Source organism: Danio aesculapii, chromosome 4 (assembly GCF_903798145.1).
Source record: "Danio aesculapii chromosome 4, fDanAes4.1, whole genome shotgun sequence".
Lineage (NCBI taxonomy): Eukaryota > Metazoa > Chordata > Actinopteri > Cypriniformes > Danionidae > Danio > Danio aesculapii.
The window spans coordinates 4851606-4870118 of NC_079438.1; the positions used below are offsets into that span (position 1 = coordinate 4851606).

The window sequence follows — 18513 nt, forward strand, 5'->3', positions numbered from 1 at the left end:
CCCATCAGAGAGTAAAGACACTTCCCTTAATCACAGCATGTGCATTCACAGGAGAAGGGAAACATCCACGGACGAGCCAGGGAGAAGGTGAGGTGAACCATCTGACTTCGATTCCAGCCGTTGTACGACTGGAAACGGGGAGTCTTTATAGGGGGTGGTGATTGCTGGTGTAGGTGTGTCTCATTAGAACTCCGGTGATAGTGCTCGGGGGTGATGAGGTGGCTGGTGAAGGACAGCGATGATTGGAGCTGATGGAATGAGATGGTGAGGGAGAATGATGATTGGAGAAGCAGGAATGAGCCGGGGATGTGACAGCAGGGTGATCTTCAAGGTAGAAAGGAAATATTATTAAGTAAGAGAACCAAATAGTTGCATTGATTCAAAAAATTTTCATAATGACATTAGGAGTTTCCATGTCCAAATACCGGGTCAACATGACCCTAGACTTCGCCCACTGCCCGATCCACATTTCCCATATGGTTCCTCCTGCTGGAAGTGGGTCTACAGGAGGATGGTCCCCCATTGCTCCTTCGGGTTGTTCCCAGCCTGTTTCAGTGGGGATTGACGCCACAACAGTGTTCACATGCTAGCCTCAATGCCAGGCCTGGCTCCAAGGTGTGGTCCTGGTTGTGCCATACCAGCCATACCAGCCTGGTTGGGCTACCACCATTCTTCAAATCCATTTGTTTGGAGATGATATGCTGCACAAAGACCTTTTCAGTCCCCAAAGCAATACACATGTCTTTGCTAATCTTTAATTTCAGTGCAATAATCCATTCCATTAACACATGAGATACCGTTTCAGGGAGACCACATCTTTCACAGTTAGCGTTTTCAGGCTTTCCAATTTTAAATAAACATTGATTTTTAAAGCAGAGTGACCTATTCGTAATCATGTTATTATGACATCCTTTGTCCTGTTCGTTATACTAATCCTTTCCATACCCACTTTCCTTTGAATTCCATATAGATGTCTTCCCTTCTTTGTGTGCCGTTGAACCATATAGCGGCTGTATTTTGCCCCTGTATTCTTCACTATATCTTCATTTGCACTCCACAGAAGAAACTCAAACAGGCTTGGAACAAGTGGAGGATGAGTAAATGACAGAATTGAGATTTTTATGTGAACTACCCCTTTAATGCTTCTGTAAGTAAAGGTAAAGTTAAATATTAGTACTGAAGATACTGCTACAGAATAGCAGGAAACGTGAAATACAGAAAACCTACAAAGTTGTAGAAATAGGAAAGAAGAGGCCTTAATTACGAGGATGAGATTTGGACTCATTAATAGAAAGCAATGTGTTTTAGACATGCAAGTCATCATGAAGTGGATTTCAAAATTGTCTTTAAATGTTTAGATTAAAGGATTTGATCAACTTCAAATACTAAATATGTGTGTCTATGTGAGTGAGAGAGCAGATATGTTGTGTAAAGTGAAAAACGATGCAGAAATTTATCAATTTTATCAACAGCAAAGTGGCAAAAACAGCTAAACAAAAAGACTCTTATTTTGGCGTGGCGGAATGACGTCATAAGCCGGCGCCACTCTTGAGCTGCGATTCTCACTTTGTAATTCAACTGGAGAAAGGTTTGTGTTTTTAAACTTTTGCGTAGCTATAAACAGATCGATTAAAGTTTCAGGTTAATGTAATGTTAATGTTTAAGTTTCATTAAAATGTCCGACGCTAAAACCTGTTGTTGAAAATGTTTAACCCTTTATAAAACGTGGTATTATTTTACTCACAGTAATGCGAGCTATTGTTTGAATGAAGTAACAGAAAAGTGTGTAGTAAGTGTTTTAATGAAGGTTTAATTTATTAATTAGCATAATGTCAATCCATTCAAAGTATTCATCACTATAAGAAATTGAGTACTAGTTAGTATCAGGTTATATTGAGGTAAAGTTGGTTTTATATTCACACATTCATCCATTTTAGAACAGTAAGAACTTGTAATACTTGAGGTAAAGTTGGCTTTATATTCACGCATTCGTTCAGTGACAGCTCCATACATTGTTTACCGTGGTACTTTGAATATTCAGACGGAAATCACATGTAAATATGACTTTAAAACAACATTAGCACTATTTAATTGACTGTGAACATGTTGTACGTTGATAGTCATTTGATAATATCATTCCACCATTTATAATTAGCAAAGAATACTTTTTGAGAACTTATATCAAGTAGGTTAAAGTGCAAATGTGCAATTATAAAACCAACGTTACCTCAATTCAGGTCATTTGTGAAAATTTTATCTTGCTCTGACTTTTTACCTGATTATTATTATTAATACATATTTTTTGTTAATTTCATTAATGTTGAAGAGAAGTTATTTTATTTCTGTTCATTGTTTTACTCATTTAAACAGAAAGTTTTTATTGTTTTGTTCATTTTAAACAGGATAAAGTGTCCAAACGCAGAGGAAAAACTCCTGCTGAAGCGACTGATCTCCACACTGTTATAAAGATGGCGTTTATTAAAGAGGAGAGTGAAGATCTGAAGATTGAAGACACATTCACAGTCAAACAGGAAGATCTGCAGGAACAAACAGGTTGGTTTTCATTCTTAAAGACCAACTCAGTCATCTGATCCTCATTCAGATATATTTTAATAATAAGAATACTAAATTAAATCCATCTTGCAGCCCTGAGTGTGCTGCCTAGTTCTCCTAAATGCACATAAGCACTCATTGAAAGAGGAATGAGTTTCTTTCGTCACTTGTTCTCGTGTCTTTTGTCATTCTTTCATGTATTATTAGTCTCCAACAGGGGCGATTTTTAGGATTTCCATCTAAGTAAATATTACATTTATAAGTAGTAATTTAATAGTAATACACTTAAAAATGTTTGTTTAATATGGGTTGTATACTAGTATTCCACTGTATTACATAGACAGGGATAGCCATTTGAGTTCTGAATGAGCCAAATAGGCTCAACCCCCTTGTTTACTGTAGTAAAAACCACTTTCTATATTCAAGTGCATTTTTTTTTTTTGTTTCCATGTATTAAATAAATAAAACTGCCACTTTTATAATTAAATTCCACACATATGTATGTTTAAACTTACAGGCTAATTCACATATTTCACGATCTAAATGATAATAATAAATAATAAGTTGTTTTTTTTAATACTAGACGACACTTGATGTTTGTTTCTCTGTCAGTGACTCAGTTTAAACGAGTACATTCTCCAAGTGCTTCTGTCACTGTGTTCAACCCTTTCTGTGTAAGACTGTATGGTATAGTTAATGCCACACGAACTGTAAAGTGTTTAATATTGGTAGTTCATTTTGAAATATAAAAATAACGAAATGTTCGTTAAGAGTTTCATTTTTTGCTGGAGGAAACATTTGCTGATGAGGTGAACGCCGAGAAAACCCCACTGCTCCTCCGTGACATTGGGATACAGGTTATACAAGGTTATCTATATCAAAGAACTGCAAATAAGCGGATATTATAACGATTTATCGATAAACACACACCTCGTTCTCTCGCTGTCCACGGCTGTGGTTTGCTGATCGAATGAAAAACAAAAGACGGGGAGGAGCTGAATTCTGCCGTCGTTTTCTTATCAAATTTAAAGGGGACTGAGGCGATAATTGAGTGTACAGTTCATAAGCTAATCGTAAAAGTTTCAGGGGCGCCGAGTAGAAATATAAAGTACAGCCCCCCTAAAATATGCCTAGCAATGCTCATAGTCTCCCGTTTTTCTCTACCTTCTTAAGGTTAGTGCTACTGTTTTTCTTAAATGTCGATGATGTTGACTTATTACTTGCCGTTTACATGTCACAATAAATTTATGGGTTTAAACCTCGGCCAGTATTGGGCAAGTTCTTACCAGAACGATTGTGTTAACAGTATGTCGAAAAATGTGGGTGCCCCTTATTTTAAACGTCCTGAATGAAATGGATTAATCGTAAAACGTCGTACACTATTCTAAACTACACTCACTGGCCACTTTATTAGGTACACCTCACTCGTACCGGGTTGGACCCCCTTTTGCACTCAGAACTGCCTTAATCCTTTATGGCATAGATTCAACAAGGTACTGGAAATATTCCTTAAAGATTTTGGTGATGAGAGCATCACACGGTTGCTGCAGATTTGTCGGCTGCACATCCATGATGCGAATCTACCAAATTCACCACATCCCAAAGGTGCTCTATTGGATTGAGATCTGGTGACGGTGGAGGCCATTTGAGTACAGTGAACTCATTGTCATGTTCAAGAAACCAGTCTGTGATGATTTGCTCAATTGGTACTAATGGGCCCACAGTGTGGCAAGAAAATATCCCCCACACCGTTACACCACCAGCCTGAACCATAGATGCAAGGCAGGATGGATCCATGCTTTCATGTTGATGACACCAAATTTTGACCATACCATCCGAATGTGGCAGCAGAAATCGAGACTCATCAGATGGAGCAATGTTTTTACAATCTTCTATGGTTCAATTTTGGTGAGCCTGTGTGAATCGTAGCCTCAGTTCCAGGAGTGGCACCCGGTGTGGTCTTCTGCTGCTGTAACCCATCCGCCTCAAGGTTGGATGTGTTGTGTGTTCAGAGATGCTCTTCTGCAGACCTCGGTTGTACCGAGTGGTTATTTGAGTTACTGTTGCCTTTCTATCTAGCTTGAACCAGTCTGGCCATATTCCTCTGACCTATGGCATCAACAAGGCATATGCGCCCACAGAACTGCCGCTCACTGGATATTTTCTTATTTTCAGACCATTCTCTGTAAACTATGGCTGTAAAGATGGTTGTGCGTGAAAATACCAGTAGATCAGCAGTTTCTGAAATACTCAGACCAGCCCGTTTGGCACCAACAACCATGTCACATTCAAAGTCACTTAAATCCCCTTTCTTCCCCATTCTGATGCTCGGTTTGAACTGCAGCTGATCATCTTGACCATGTCTACATGCTTCAATGCATTGAGTTGCTGCCATGTGATTGGCTAAGCCTCAGGACATGCACTAAAGCAAGAATACCAGAGTTCCTCACAGCTCCAATACACATCTCTGCATTTGCTTACAGTAACCATGTGCTTTTCACCATACACAATTCATCTGCTCGTGATCTTCCTTCATATAACTTTGTCATGTTTGGTGTCATTTGACAGATTATGACTTCAGCGTTGCAGTGATGAAATCAGACATTGATGTATTTCAATATACAATTTATTTACTATTGTTGAGTCAGGGCCTGAGGAGAGTATGTTCATGTGCTTCTCTCGTTTTGGGGGTTGGTGTTTCACTCATGTTTGACAATGCTTTACTCATGGTGTAAGAAGGTAAGTGTTGCTAACTGTTGATCTGGGAGAATGGCTTTTACTCCGCGTCTCCCTGCGCGTATATATGTTACAGCTAAGTTTCTCTATACAGTATGTGAGTGTGTTTAAATATACCGACAGTAGAATGAAACGTGTAACTTAATAAACAACTGTGCCTGCTATAAGGCGTTGAGATTCTTTCTGTTTATCAATGATGATAACTTTAATGGAAACAGAATAATTACAATGGAGTCAGTGAAGAATTAATTTAAAGACGCCATCCTTCAACTGCTTTCTGTTTACGATTATTGGTTCCGAATAGCAGCGTAAGCTTCAAGCCTTACAGAATATATGGTAATGTATATTAATGAGAAATGGCAAATGGGATGAATGTAGAAGTAACAAATTGTATGAAGGTAGTTAATTGGTAAATGAAAGAAATTAGTTTTGAAAATAGACATGACCAGGTAGTACATACGAGATGCAGAAACTAACACTCAAGACTTACACACGCATATTTATTGAAAGGGGAAAAACAATCTGTGACTTGTGTAAGAATGTTTCACATTTTAATAGAATGTGTATTTTACTGTGCGTTCACACTGAAGGCAGCGAGAGCGTCAAAGGTCGCTCTGGGCGCCCTGGCGACACCGCTGTCTGCCTTCAGCTCCGGCGGCGAGAGCGTCAAAATTCGCTACATTGATCTCGCATTCAATGGGGCCGTTGTAGCATATATATCAGATTCCTGCATAAAACACGAAAATGTAGCGCACTTATCAAATTCATTTAACAATGGAAGCTCAAGTTGCATGTGGTGTGGCTTTGCTCCGCTATATTATCCAATGTGTTTTCATATGTCTGAAATATCCTGAAGCAGCAGTACTGCCCGCTTTTTTAAAGATAAATAAATATAACAATAATGCACAACAGTAACTTATTTAACGCATGTTCCTGTAAGAAAACATTGTAAATAAATGAAAATCCGGCGACCGTAATAATCAAGCCCTTGGGAACAACTGTGGACTGAACCAAAGTTCACAGGTCTGTATTCTCTGGAATCCTCTCAAGCGGTGGACTTCTTCATTCTGATTGTTTGCCGCGGTTGTTGCTAGATCGGATACATTAAAGCCGGAAGTTAATGATAATTATTTAGCAAATTTACCATTTATTGTATTTTATTAACGTCTACCCCCACCCCAACCCTAAACCCAACCGTCACAGTAACGTAAAAACAGTTGTTGTACCGAGTATTGTTTATGTTATCTATTAAATTACATAATAAATGGTATTTTTTTAACGCCCAACCCTAAACCCAACCGTCACAGTAACGTAAAAACAGTTATATTACCGAGTATTGTTTATGTTATCTATTAAATTACATAATAAATGGTATTTTTTAACGCCCAACCCTAAACCCAACCGTCACAGTAACGTAAAAACAGTTGTATTACCGAGTATTGTTTATGTTATCTATTGAATTACATAATAAATTGTATTTATTAACGCCCACCCCAACCCTAAACCCAACCGTCACAGTAACGTAAAAACTGTTGTATTACCGAGTTTTGATTGTTATCTATTAAATTACATAATAAATTGTATTTATTAACGCCCACCCCAACCCTAAACCTAACCGTCACAGTAACGTAAAAACAGTTGTATTACCGAGTATTGTTTATGTTATCTATTAAATTACATAATAAATTGTATTTTTTAACGCCCACCCCAACCCTAAACCCAACCGTCACAGTAACGTAAAAACAGTTGTATTAACGAGTATTGTTTATGTTATCTATTAAATTACATAATAAATTGTATTTTTTAACGCCCACCACAACCCTAAACCCAACAGTCACAGTAACGTAAAAACAGTTGTATTACAGAGTATTATTTATGTTATCTATTAAATTACATAATAAATTGTATTTTTTTAACGCCCACCCCAACCCTAAACCCAACAGTCACAGTAACGTAAAAACAGTTGTATTGCCGAGTATTATTTATGTTATCTATTAAATTACATAATAAATAGTATTTTTTAACGCCCACCCCAACCCCAAACCCAACCGTCACAGTAACGTAAAAACAGTTGTATTACCGAGTATTCTTTATGTTATCTATTAAATTACATAATTAATTGTATTTATTAACGCCCACCCTAACCCTAAACCCAACCGTCAGTAACGTAAAAACAGTTGTATTACCGAGTATTGTTTATGTTATCTATTAAATTACATAATAAATTGTATTTTTTAACGCCCACCCCTAAACCCAACCGTCACAGTACTGTAAAAATATTAGTTATTGTTATACAGTGTCATTAAAAAATGCTGCCTTATTAATGTGCATATCGCACTTCTGGCCGGCCGCAAATGCAATCTAGACTTTACCGCTTGCCGCCAAACCGCGTCATAGCTCATTACCATAAAGTTAACTTGATTTCAACTCTCCTCGACGCTCACACCGGCGAAGATGCACCTCGCTACTCCTTGCCGCCGGCTCTTATTCAAAATGAATGACTTCCGGTTACTTTGACGCTCTCGCCGCTTTCGGTGTGAACGTACGGTTAGAAAACGTTTTTATTCGGGAAATATTTTAAGTGAAATGCTTAAGGTGCCTTCTTGAGGAATTTTATATTACTTTAATCAACCTAAAAGATTGTATATGACTCTTTTCAGCGTTGTTGCTACTTATTTATTGTATATTTATTAGTATATGCTTTAGCCATGAATATAGCCGATGCTGCTGATATGGCGTTAAAGCGTAAATAATAAATATATTGTAAGGTTGTTTACATTTTTGGGTGAAACATCCATTTCATGCTTGTCCCATTGTGCCTTCATACTAAAGTTAACCTCTGGCTTTTTTTTAAGAGCTGATGGTGCTGAAAGAAGAGGCTGATGAACTAGATGAAAGGAAAGAGAAACACCAAGACACAACGACTGATGAAAAACCCACACTAGCTAAAAAGACTCCATCACGCGGGAGACCTCGGAAATCCAAATCTGAGTGTAACTTCACTTGTCGTCAATGCGGAAACGGTTTCAATCGGAAACAAAACCTTCAAGTCCACATGAGAATTCACACCGGGGAGAAACCTTACACCTGTGAACAGTGCGGGAAGAGTTTCTGCCAAAAGCCAAACCTTAAAATTCACATGAGAGTTCACACAGGCGAGAAACCTTACACCTGTGAACGGTGTGGAAAGAGTTTTGCTAAAATTCATGGCTTCAAAGCCCACATGAGAATTCACACCGGAGAGAGGCCGTACACATGCCAGCAGTGTGGGAAAGGCTTCTATCATACGGGAAACTTAGCAGTGCACATGAGAACTCACACTGGGGAGGAGCCATACTCCTGCCGTCAGTGCGGAAAGGGTTTTAAGCAGAATTGCAACCTTGAAGTCCACATGAGAACTCACAATGGAGGGAGAACATTCACTTGCACACAGTGTGGGAAAGGTTTTCCTCAAAAACAAAACCTTGTTATCCACATGAGGACTCACACTGGAGAGAAACCTTACATATGCACAGAGTGCAGTAGAGGTTTCATATGTAAGAGCACGCTCAAATACCACATGATAAGTCACGCCGGAGAGAAGCCGTTTGTATGTTCTCAGTGTGGAAAGAGCTTCACAACCAAAGCTAGCCTCATGAACCACACGAATGGTCACACCGGAACCATCGTGTTCACATGTGATCAGTGTGGAAAGAGTCTCACACGTAAAGACTCCATTAAGCAACACGTGAGAAATCACTCAAGAGAGCAGCGTTTTCGATGCAGAGAGTGTGGAAAGGACTTTAAACATAAACGAAGCCTCAGCACTCATATGAAGCTTCACAATGGAGAGCAGAGTGCTTAAAGTTGAGGCCTTGTCCACAAAGACGCGGGTGTATTCAAGGTAAGTTAGTGAGAATGAAACCCTTCGAACACCTGAAGATTTAAACTCGATAACTGAAAAGGGGGAAGATTTTTAGTAACTGTTTTGTAGCGTAGATCAGGGCTCACAGCCCAGTACCAGGTTGTGAGAGTTGCTACTGGGCTACAAGAACGCAAAATAACTCCTCCATATATTTGTGCACACTCGCCAATTGTTCAAATGGTCGGCTCTGAAAAGAAAAAAGATTAGGGAGGAGGAAATATTCGGGGAGATGCAGGGAACAATTAAGGATTGTTAGTCGAGGACGTTTCCAGATAATTAGCATAACAAATATTTGCGTGTCTCAGCAATAAGTCACCTACCGTTTTTGATCATTCACATTGTTTGATCGTGTGAACGAGCATCGATTTGCCTCCAATTTTTGGCTTTTTGTCTGTAATTTCACAAAACCTGTTGGCAAATGAAACTCTGGGCTAGAACTCGGGATAAAGCAATGACCGACTCCCCACAGCCCTGTTTAGACTACACAAAGTCATTGCCAGTTATGACATTGACTGTGTCGGATTATGAGATTTTTTTGAGCATATAAAGTCTTGATGTGATGTGGGTAACAAATGAAGAGTTTGGTATTAAAACGCTATACATTTATTTAGTATAATTTGACACAAAAACTTCTTTTTATCATAACAATGAAACTTTCTGTAGGCAATTTTTTACCTTTTTAGATCCATTACGGGAACTCCTGCAGCAACACAAATAAAGTAGCGTGGGTAACCCTGTGTCGCTTATTGTCAATAAGAACATTAGCTTACATGCTAATTCCAGTACTCAACAGCATATTGAAGCACTTTAGCTATTTATGTTTGATAAATTTTTATGCAAAATACATATTGTACTACTAACGTGCAAGTGGTGTGTGTATAGGTTATACCACCACATTCTTCATTCTGGTTTTGATTTTTTTTTAACATATATATTTATTTATTTATATATATATATATATATATATATATATATATATATATATATATATATATATATATATATATATATATATATATATATATATATATATATATATATTTATATTTATATTTATATATATATTTATATTTATATATATATATTTATATATATATTTTTACATATATATTTATATAAGTATATATATTTAAAAAAAAAAAAAAAAAATATATATATATATATATATATATATATATATAAATATATATATATATATATATATATATATATATATATATATATATATATATATATATATATATATATATATATATATATATATATATATATATATATATATATATATATATATTTTTTTTTTTGTGTGTATATATATATATATATATATATATATATATATATATATATATATATATATATATATATATATATATATTTATTTATTTATACAGTTAGGATTACATCATTATTATAATAACTAATTACCAGGGCTATTGTGTTTAAACAGGGTTTCCGCGGGGTCTTAACAAGTCTTAAATTTACTGAAATATTGTGTTGTAGGTCTTAAATCTTTTTTAAACAAGTCTTCATTTTCCTTTGTTCATGTTTTGCTACCCAATCTGGCCAAAACCCATACAATCACCAACAATCCATCTTAATAAAACCTTAAACTTTTTATTCTAAAAGGTCATTTTAACTCTATTTATCATAATGGTTTAATTATTTTCCTTACAATAACATTTGTTTAAATGTGCTCCATGTATTTACTGCTGAGGACATCGATCTGGACAGATTGTTGTGCATAGATTTAGTTTATTATAGTTTTTAAATCTTTTAAAACATTTGTTCATTTGTTTTTAATTATTTTAAAGAAAGTTTGTTTGGAAAAAGTGTGTGGATACAAGTAGAGCTTGCCTGTTTTTACACAATATTTAAAATCTTTTGCTAAGAAATATCTATAAGATTGTAATTTTTTAAATTATTGTATTATTCAATTTATTAAATTATAATACTTTTTTGATAGGGTAAATTAAAGTCTTTTCCATCTGGGCCCTTTGAAAAATACATTAGCCTTTATCCCTTTGAGTCTAAAATTTCATTCATAATGGTCTTAAAAATGTCTTTAAAAATCCTAAATTTAATTGGTGAAATCTGCAGAGACCCTGGTTTAAAGTATGTCAGAAAGCGTGGATGCCCCCCAATTTTAAATATGCTGAATGAAATGGACACTAAAATAATTAATTATTATAAAACATTGTACAGTATTCTAAACTATATGATGTTGTTGTGGGACGACGTGAGACAAAACGAACAAATTATAGTGGAACAATAACGTTTAGCATTGCACTGACTACAACTGGCCAACAAACTAGTCTAAAAGACTTCTGCTGCTTAAGAAATGGATTACAGCATGCTGATGATATGCACACATTTGAGTGTAAAGTTCGTCAGCAATTCTCAGAATATTGACCATATTCTTCACGTACCAGCAGGCGGCGCCATTGGAATCTTTTTTTGAGACTTTTTTTTTTAAAGAAATAATTTTAAGATCCTAAAAGCAGTGTTATGTTGCTTAGGCATGGGACGATAACCGCTTTCAAAGTATACCGCGGTTTGGAAAAGTCGAGGTTTTAAAACCACCAAAATGTTATGCTATATTGTTCCTACGGTACAGTTGAAGTCAGAATTATTAGCCCCCCTTTAAATATTAAAAAATATTTCCTAAATGATGTTTAACAGATTCAGGAAATTTTCACAGTATGTCTGATAATATTTTATCTTCAGGGGAAAGTCTTACTTGTTTTATTTTGGCTAGAATAAAAGCAGTTTTCCAAATCCATTTTGGGGACAAAATTATTAGCCTCTTTAGGCGAATTATTTTTTTCGATAGTCTACAGAACAAACCATCGTTATACAATAACTTGCCTAATTACCCTAACCTGCCTAGATAACTTAATTAACCTATTTAAGCCTTTAATCTCATTTTAAGCTCAGTGATAAGCGCGCACACCGCAACCATAAAAAAGCATTATCAATGGAGCGCAGATATTACGAGTCACCATGGCAACATCTTAAAAAAAGAGATCAGCATTCCTGTCTCTAGCTGAACTTGATGTGCTCGTGCAAAGTTATAGCAAATATGAGCATATATTTAAAAAAGCAACACCACTGCATCAGTGAAACAAAGACAGTTAGCGTGAAAACACAGCTGCTCAAGGTAATGCGCGATTTAAAGTATTTAAATATTTAAGTATAATGAAAAAGTAATGAAATGTGCAACGTTTATTAAATTTTCACTTGAAAAAGTCGGGAATTGGCCGTAATTTTGAAGCTATTTCAGATGTAATCGCATTAAATTACATAAATTAGGCTACTGCATAGTTTCTACAACAAATCTGACAAAACAAGAATGCAGATGTAACCTTAGCTTAATGTTCAGTGGAAGTGTTTAATTTATGGTTCCCACTTTTACACACGTTGATCAGTTTTAATAGCGTTAAAAGTGCACTTGTGTGTCTGCCTTAATCGCTGATCGAGTGGTAGAGGTTGATATGACATTTAGAATGTAAGCAGAACTAAACAATAGCTTTTAGAATATATAATATTCCCATTAATCTAGTTACAGTACATGTCGAAGGTCTGGGAATTTAAGCTAATTATTCATTAAAAAAGGACAAGCCATTCTCATACGTGACTTTGTTCGTTGTGTGACTGAAATGTAGGCAATAGCTATGCTTCCATCCAAAAATGTGAATAATATGTATGTGCAAAACTGGAATATTATATAAAAGACGTGCGAATAAAGCAGCGTTTACATCCAATGAATTAAACAGAACAAAATCATCACTTCCTGATTTACTGATTCAAAATATCAACAGTAAAAGCAGAATTTACTACGGTAGCAGAAGCTGCGTGAATCTTTTCTTTATTTAATAAATGTACTCGCGCTTCAGAAGACGATGCTGACACACAATTAACGCATGGTGCTGTTTGAAGCCGTTTGACTCGGAGAACACAATAATAATAATAATATAATAACACTAATACTGAAATGCTTAAGGCGTTTTAGAATGACCAAAACAACATTTCAGATGTGTTACAATGTGCTCAGCCTGCTGGTTTGTTCATTCACACACATTTTCATCATCATATGATCTCTTATAACAAACCTTTTTTCAATGCACATTAGGGGTGGGTGGTACACCAGTGTCATAGTCATCACCGGTGTGAAATTGCGCCACGACATGGATTTTCTAATACCGTCAATACCGTAATAAATCAATTATGCGCCTTGAACGGCTGCATTTACATCAATAATAGCTAATTCTAAATAATAAGGCATTCAATTTTCTTCAAACGTTCAGTTGCGGTCTGAATACCTGTCCTTATACTACAGGGCTCGGAATTGCAACCATTTTCGTCGCATGAGCGCCCAAAATGTAATCTACGCGCCCTCATAATATATTTGGGAGCATTTGTGTGTCTGTATATAATGGTTGTAGTGCAATCTGATTTGATTTTCTCTAAAAACTTGCTGAATCGCTCTACCCTGCTGCTGTATTGGTTCATATTAGCTGTCAGTCACTCAACGCTTCCCGCTGTCAGATAACAGGGAGCTTTTGTTACTGCAGGAAATGCAAACGGCTGAAGAGTGAAAAGTGCACAGGTTTGCAAACCTCACCTAAAGTTATAATAATAATAATAATGGCGCAGATGACAGCGATCATGACATGAGGTAAATGTTGATCCGCCAGCTGAGATCAATCGAGTGTTTTCGGAGAAGGTGCCCGAATCTCGATGCGTTGCATTCACCGCGTGTTCAGCGCAAATGTCCGCTAAATATAAAATCTAACACTGTACACGTCATCGCCAAAGAAACTCACCTTTACTAAGTTTACACTGAAACTACGGCTCATAACAAAGAGCGGAATTGCGCTGGTGGTCATCGCGAGAATCCTGCTCTGTCTGCTCATAAATTGGTGCGGCTGACTCGCCTGCTTTATTCCACCGACACAGAGAAATGAAGATCAGCTCATAACGAGACTGAGCATTTACAATGACCCAAACCAAAACTTTTAAAGAGCGATAGAAGTGAGACTTTCCTTTGTCTGTTCTTCCTTGAGATGTATATTATTTTGCTATTGAAAGTAATACCATGATATTATACCGTCACCGTTCAAAAGATGAAAAATACCGTGATATTAATTTTAGGTCATATCGCCCACCTCTAATGCACATACTGGAACTTGTTCAGTAAAAGTGTTTCCATCGTAGTTAAGGCGCATCTTTTCTATCGATTAAAAGTTTATCCTACTCAGTTATGCGTGTTTTTTTTATGCGTATTTTCAAAAGTTATGTGCATCATGACGTTTCCATTAATCGTTTTTTATTCGCATCTCCAAAATGAGCATTGAAAAAGGTGGCTGGAAATGTAAGGCTAAGCGAGAAATACCGCTTTGTCTTTAAAAAAGGGGAGGAGACCGACAGAAACAGAGTTTTGAGGAAAAAAAAACCTGCTCCTGACCAGGTTAGGTTCACAGAGTAACTGACCACAGTAACAGACTCTGAGTTAAAGTTAACTCTCTTTCAGAAACAGGCTTGACTTACCATGCTTTGTCCAGTTTGACAAACCTGCCATTTTGAAAAGGAAAACCCAGAGTTTCTCTCATTTCAGGGTTAACATACTCTGAGTTTACACTTAACCTCCTTTTTTAAAAAAGGTCACTACTATGACATGATGGACAATTTTTGAATGTCGCTGTTTGTCATTGTGCTCTGGTTATCCTGAGAGCTGATGCTGAGTATTCTTGGGGCTTTTCACACTTCAAATTGTTAACCCTGGGTCATTTTTACCTTGGATAAACAGAATCCAGGGTTCTCTGTGATCACGTTCCACACTGCTCATGCTATACCTGGGGTTAAAAAAAATCATCCTGGGTGTTCATTAACAGACATTATACATTCGCAAACCCCGGGTTAACATTATTATTAATATATTTACGTCGTCACTGTCCCTAATTGGACAAACAGCAGGTCACCTTTTTAGATGGCATTTCTGCATCTTGTCGGGTATATAAAATATCACCACGTAGGTCTTCAGCTAAGCCCCAGGACATGTACAAAGGCAAGAAAGCTTGGTTGTCCTCTGACCCCCAAAATTAAACATTCTGCCAGGTATGTGATCTCATTTTGAGTCGAAACCTATTACATCTTGTAAAAAAAGGATCATAATAGGAACCCTTTAAAGGGATAGTTGATGCAGAAATGAAAATACCCTCACCATTTAAAGGAAATGTTTGAAACCACATGACGGAGAGTAAATGGTGAGGTCAATTTAATATTTGGGTGAAAACATCCATTTTATGCTTGTCGTTTTGTGCCTTCATACTAAAGTGAACTTTTTTTTTTTAAGACCTGATGGTGCTGAAAGAAGAGACTCTTCAATGGAATGAAATGGAAGAGAAACAGCAGTTTGAGAAACCCCAAGACATGACGACTGATGAAAAACCCACACTGACTAAGAAGACTTCATCACGCGGAAGACCTCGGAAATCCAAATCTAGGTGTAATTTCAGCTGTAAACAGTGTGGAAAGAGTTTCAGTCAAAAACCAAAGCTTGATGATCACATGAAAGTTCATACTAGGAAGAAAACCTGCACCTACAAACAGTGTGGAAAGAGTTTCTATAATACAGGAAATTTAACCGTGCACATGAGAATTCACACCGGAGAGAGGCCGTACACGTGCCAACAGTGTGGAAAAGGCTTCTATAATGCTGTAAACTTAACAGTGCACATGAGACTTCACACTGGGGAGAGACCGTACACATGCCAACAGTGTGGGAAAGGCTTCTGTACAACAGGAAACTTGGCAGTGCACATGAGAATTCACACTGGGGAGAAGCCTTACTCTTGCCCTCAGTGTGGAAAGAGTTATAAGCAAAGTAGCACCCTTGAAGGCCACATGAGAACTCACGATGGAGAGAGAAATTTTACTTGCACACAGTGTGGGAAAAATTTTGCTCATAAACAAAACCTTGTTATCCACACAAGGATTCACACTGGAGAGAAACCTTACTCATGCGCAAAGTGTGGTAAAAGTTTCCCATATAGGAGCACACTCAATCACCACATGATAGGTCACACAGGAGCGAAGCCGTTTGTATGTGCTCAGTGTGGAAAGAGCTTCACAACCAAAGCTAACCTCACAAACCACATAGATGGTCAGACTGGAACCATAGTGTTCACATGTGATGAGTGTGGAAAGAGTCTCACACGCAAAGACTCCATTAAGAAACACATGAAGATTCACTCAGGAGAGCGTTTTAGATGCAGTGAGTGTGGAAAGGGCTTTAAACGTAAAAGAAGCCTCAGCGCTCATATGAAGCTTCACATTGGAGAGCAGACTCCTCAAAATTAAGGCCTTGTCCACAAAAACACGGGTACAGTTTGGCTGTTCATTCAGTGAAGTTTATTTATAAACTACTTTCCAGAGGATCATATGCTTATGATTGTCAACGGCTGGTACCGCATTAGCTATCACATGATTCACCATTCAGATGATTCCTAACTCACTATAAATATCCAGAGTTTCTTACTCAGTTAGCTTCATCTTGAAGAATCCCCCTCCCACCCCTACACCACCTCCTTTTTAAATTGGACACCATGGCAGCCCAGTGGTTAGCACTGTTGCCTCACAGCAAGAATGTCTCTGGTTAAAGTCCCTACTGAACCAGTTGATATTTCTGTGTGGAGTTTGCTCATTCTTACCGTGCTCACGCGAGTTTCCCCTTCGTTCCCCCCACAGTCCAAAAACACGCGACCTAGGTAAACTGAATATTATAAATTGGCACCATAGTCGAGCTCTTAGTAAGCCATATATCACTCTTTAGCCATCCCTATATCTGTCATTAGAACAGAACCATACAGGGCAGTTCATCGAGATCTACCTGAGCTCAAACTTTTTTATGAGCTTAGGTCTCTCCCGTGACAGCATGCCAAACAAGTGTGAACTCTTGAAAACATATCAAGTTAATGGAAATTAACCATTTGAACACCTGAAAACTCAATAACTGAAGAGGGGTGAAGATTTTGACTGTTTTGTAGAGTAGATTAGGGGTCACAGCCCAGTACCAGCTACCGGGCTGCAAGAATGCAGAGTAACTCTGTATGTTGAGTATCGGCATCTGAAAAGGTGTGAACCAAATGACCTACAGGAACTCAAAAGTTGTTACCCAACCACAGGAGTTGGGTAATTTCCGGGGGGTTACATCCTTTGTTATAAAGTAGTGTCTCACAGACAGTACTTTGGGTTAAGTTACCAACGAGTTAACATCACTGCTGAGGAACTGCACTATTCAATAAAATCTTCTCCCCGTAAGAACTTTGGTCAGCTTACTTATTTGATGTATTAAAGTCATCTACACATTGGCAAGCCACCCAAGAATGGTTAAGCCAAATACAGCAAAATCTAACATTGGGCCTGTTTCAGTAAAGAGGTTCAACCAACTCTGAGTTTAAACTTGAAGTCTGAGTTGTCTTACCGTGAGATTAAAAACTCAGGGTTTTCAGTTTCAGAACAGCCGATCTGAGTTAGATAAATCAACTTTGAGTAGACCAACTCAGAGTTAAGCGCGTAGGCAACCACCTAGGAATGATATTGAAGTGCAGACTTACTGTGACTTACTGTGTTGAAGTGGGACATCTGCAAGTTACAGTACATGTGGACCACCTGTTACCATCAAGGTCTTCAGAAAGACAAAATGAATGGATTTCGGATGATCTTTTCGATGATCTGCCAGTTCAGAAAGCTGGGACATCAAACCCACAAGTTCATCCTGATGAGTTACCAGAAGTGATACATGAACCACGTTATACAACAAGGCAAAGAAAACCACCACAAAGGCTTAATCTTTAAGTATGAGTTAGGAGACATCTAAAGTAAAACAGTCTGAAAACATCTGAAAGTATCTGAGAAAGACAAATATTGAGCTTTTGCAGACACAGACAGCACTACAAGGCCAGATGGAGATCAGTCTACTAGGGGACGCAGCGCAGGAGAGTCACGATAGCCTACAGTCACTTTACATTCACAGACAGACTTTTCCTTCAGGAAGTGTTATGAGGTGGCCATCTTCCTCAAATCTGTCCATCCAGCTTTGAACAGAAATCAGCCTGACTGTCACTGGCACCGACAATCCTTCAGTGCTGCTCAGACAATATAGATTTGATTGAAATGTGGCCCATGTTATCAGTTGTCCACCAATGCATCCCACAAGAGCAGGTTATAATCATTGTGCAGCAGCGCACGATCAGCCACTGGAGCAACATGGGTTTATCCTTGATGATCTTCATCGATAAAGAGAACTACAGAAACGA

At 37.5% G+C, this 18513-nt stretch overlaps 2 protein-coding genes across 2 annotated transcripts; both read left to right on the forward strand.

Moving 5' to 3' along the window:
- The first annotated feature begins 1517 nt into the window (after positions 1–1517).
- Positions 1518–9895, forward strand: LOC130221966 (zinc finger protein 239-like). The gene is made up of 3 exons (XM_056454559.1): positions 1518–1588; positions 2403–2553; positions 8145–9895. Exons 2-3 carry the CDS (start codon positions 2469–2471, stop codon positions 9131–9133), a joined length of 1074 nt encoding a protein of 357 aa, XP_056310534.1. The 5' UTR covers positions 1518–1588; positions 2403–2468; the 3' UTR covers positions 9134–9895.
- Positions 9896–15553: 5658 nt separating this feature from the next.
- Positions 15554–18295, forward strand: LOC130222676 (gastrula zinc finger protein XlCGF8.2DB-like). The gene has a single exon (XM_056455205.1). It carries the CDS (start codon positions 15554–15556, stop codon positions 16553–16555), a length of 1002 nt encoding a protein of 333 aa, XP_056311180.1. The 3' UTR covers positions 16556–18295.
- Positions 18296–18513: the final 218 nt, after the last annotated feature.

Excerpts from the sequence above, each read along its gene's own strand:
- LOC130221966 (XM_056454559.1), top strand. The coding sequence starts at position 2,469 with ATGGCGTTTATTAAAGAGGAGAGTGAAGATCTGAAGATTGAAGACACA. Across the intron at positions 2,554-8,144 it reads AGATCTGCAGGAACAAACAG|AGCTGATGGTGCTGAAAGAA; the intron begins GTTGGTTTTCAT and ends CTTTTTTTTAAG.
- LOC130222676 (XM_056455205.1), top strand. The coding sequence starts at position 15,554 with ATGGTGCTGAAAGAAGAGACTCTTCAATGGAATGAAATGGAAGAGAAA.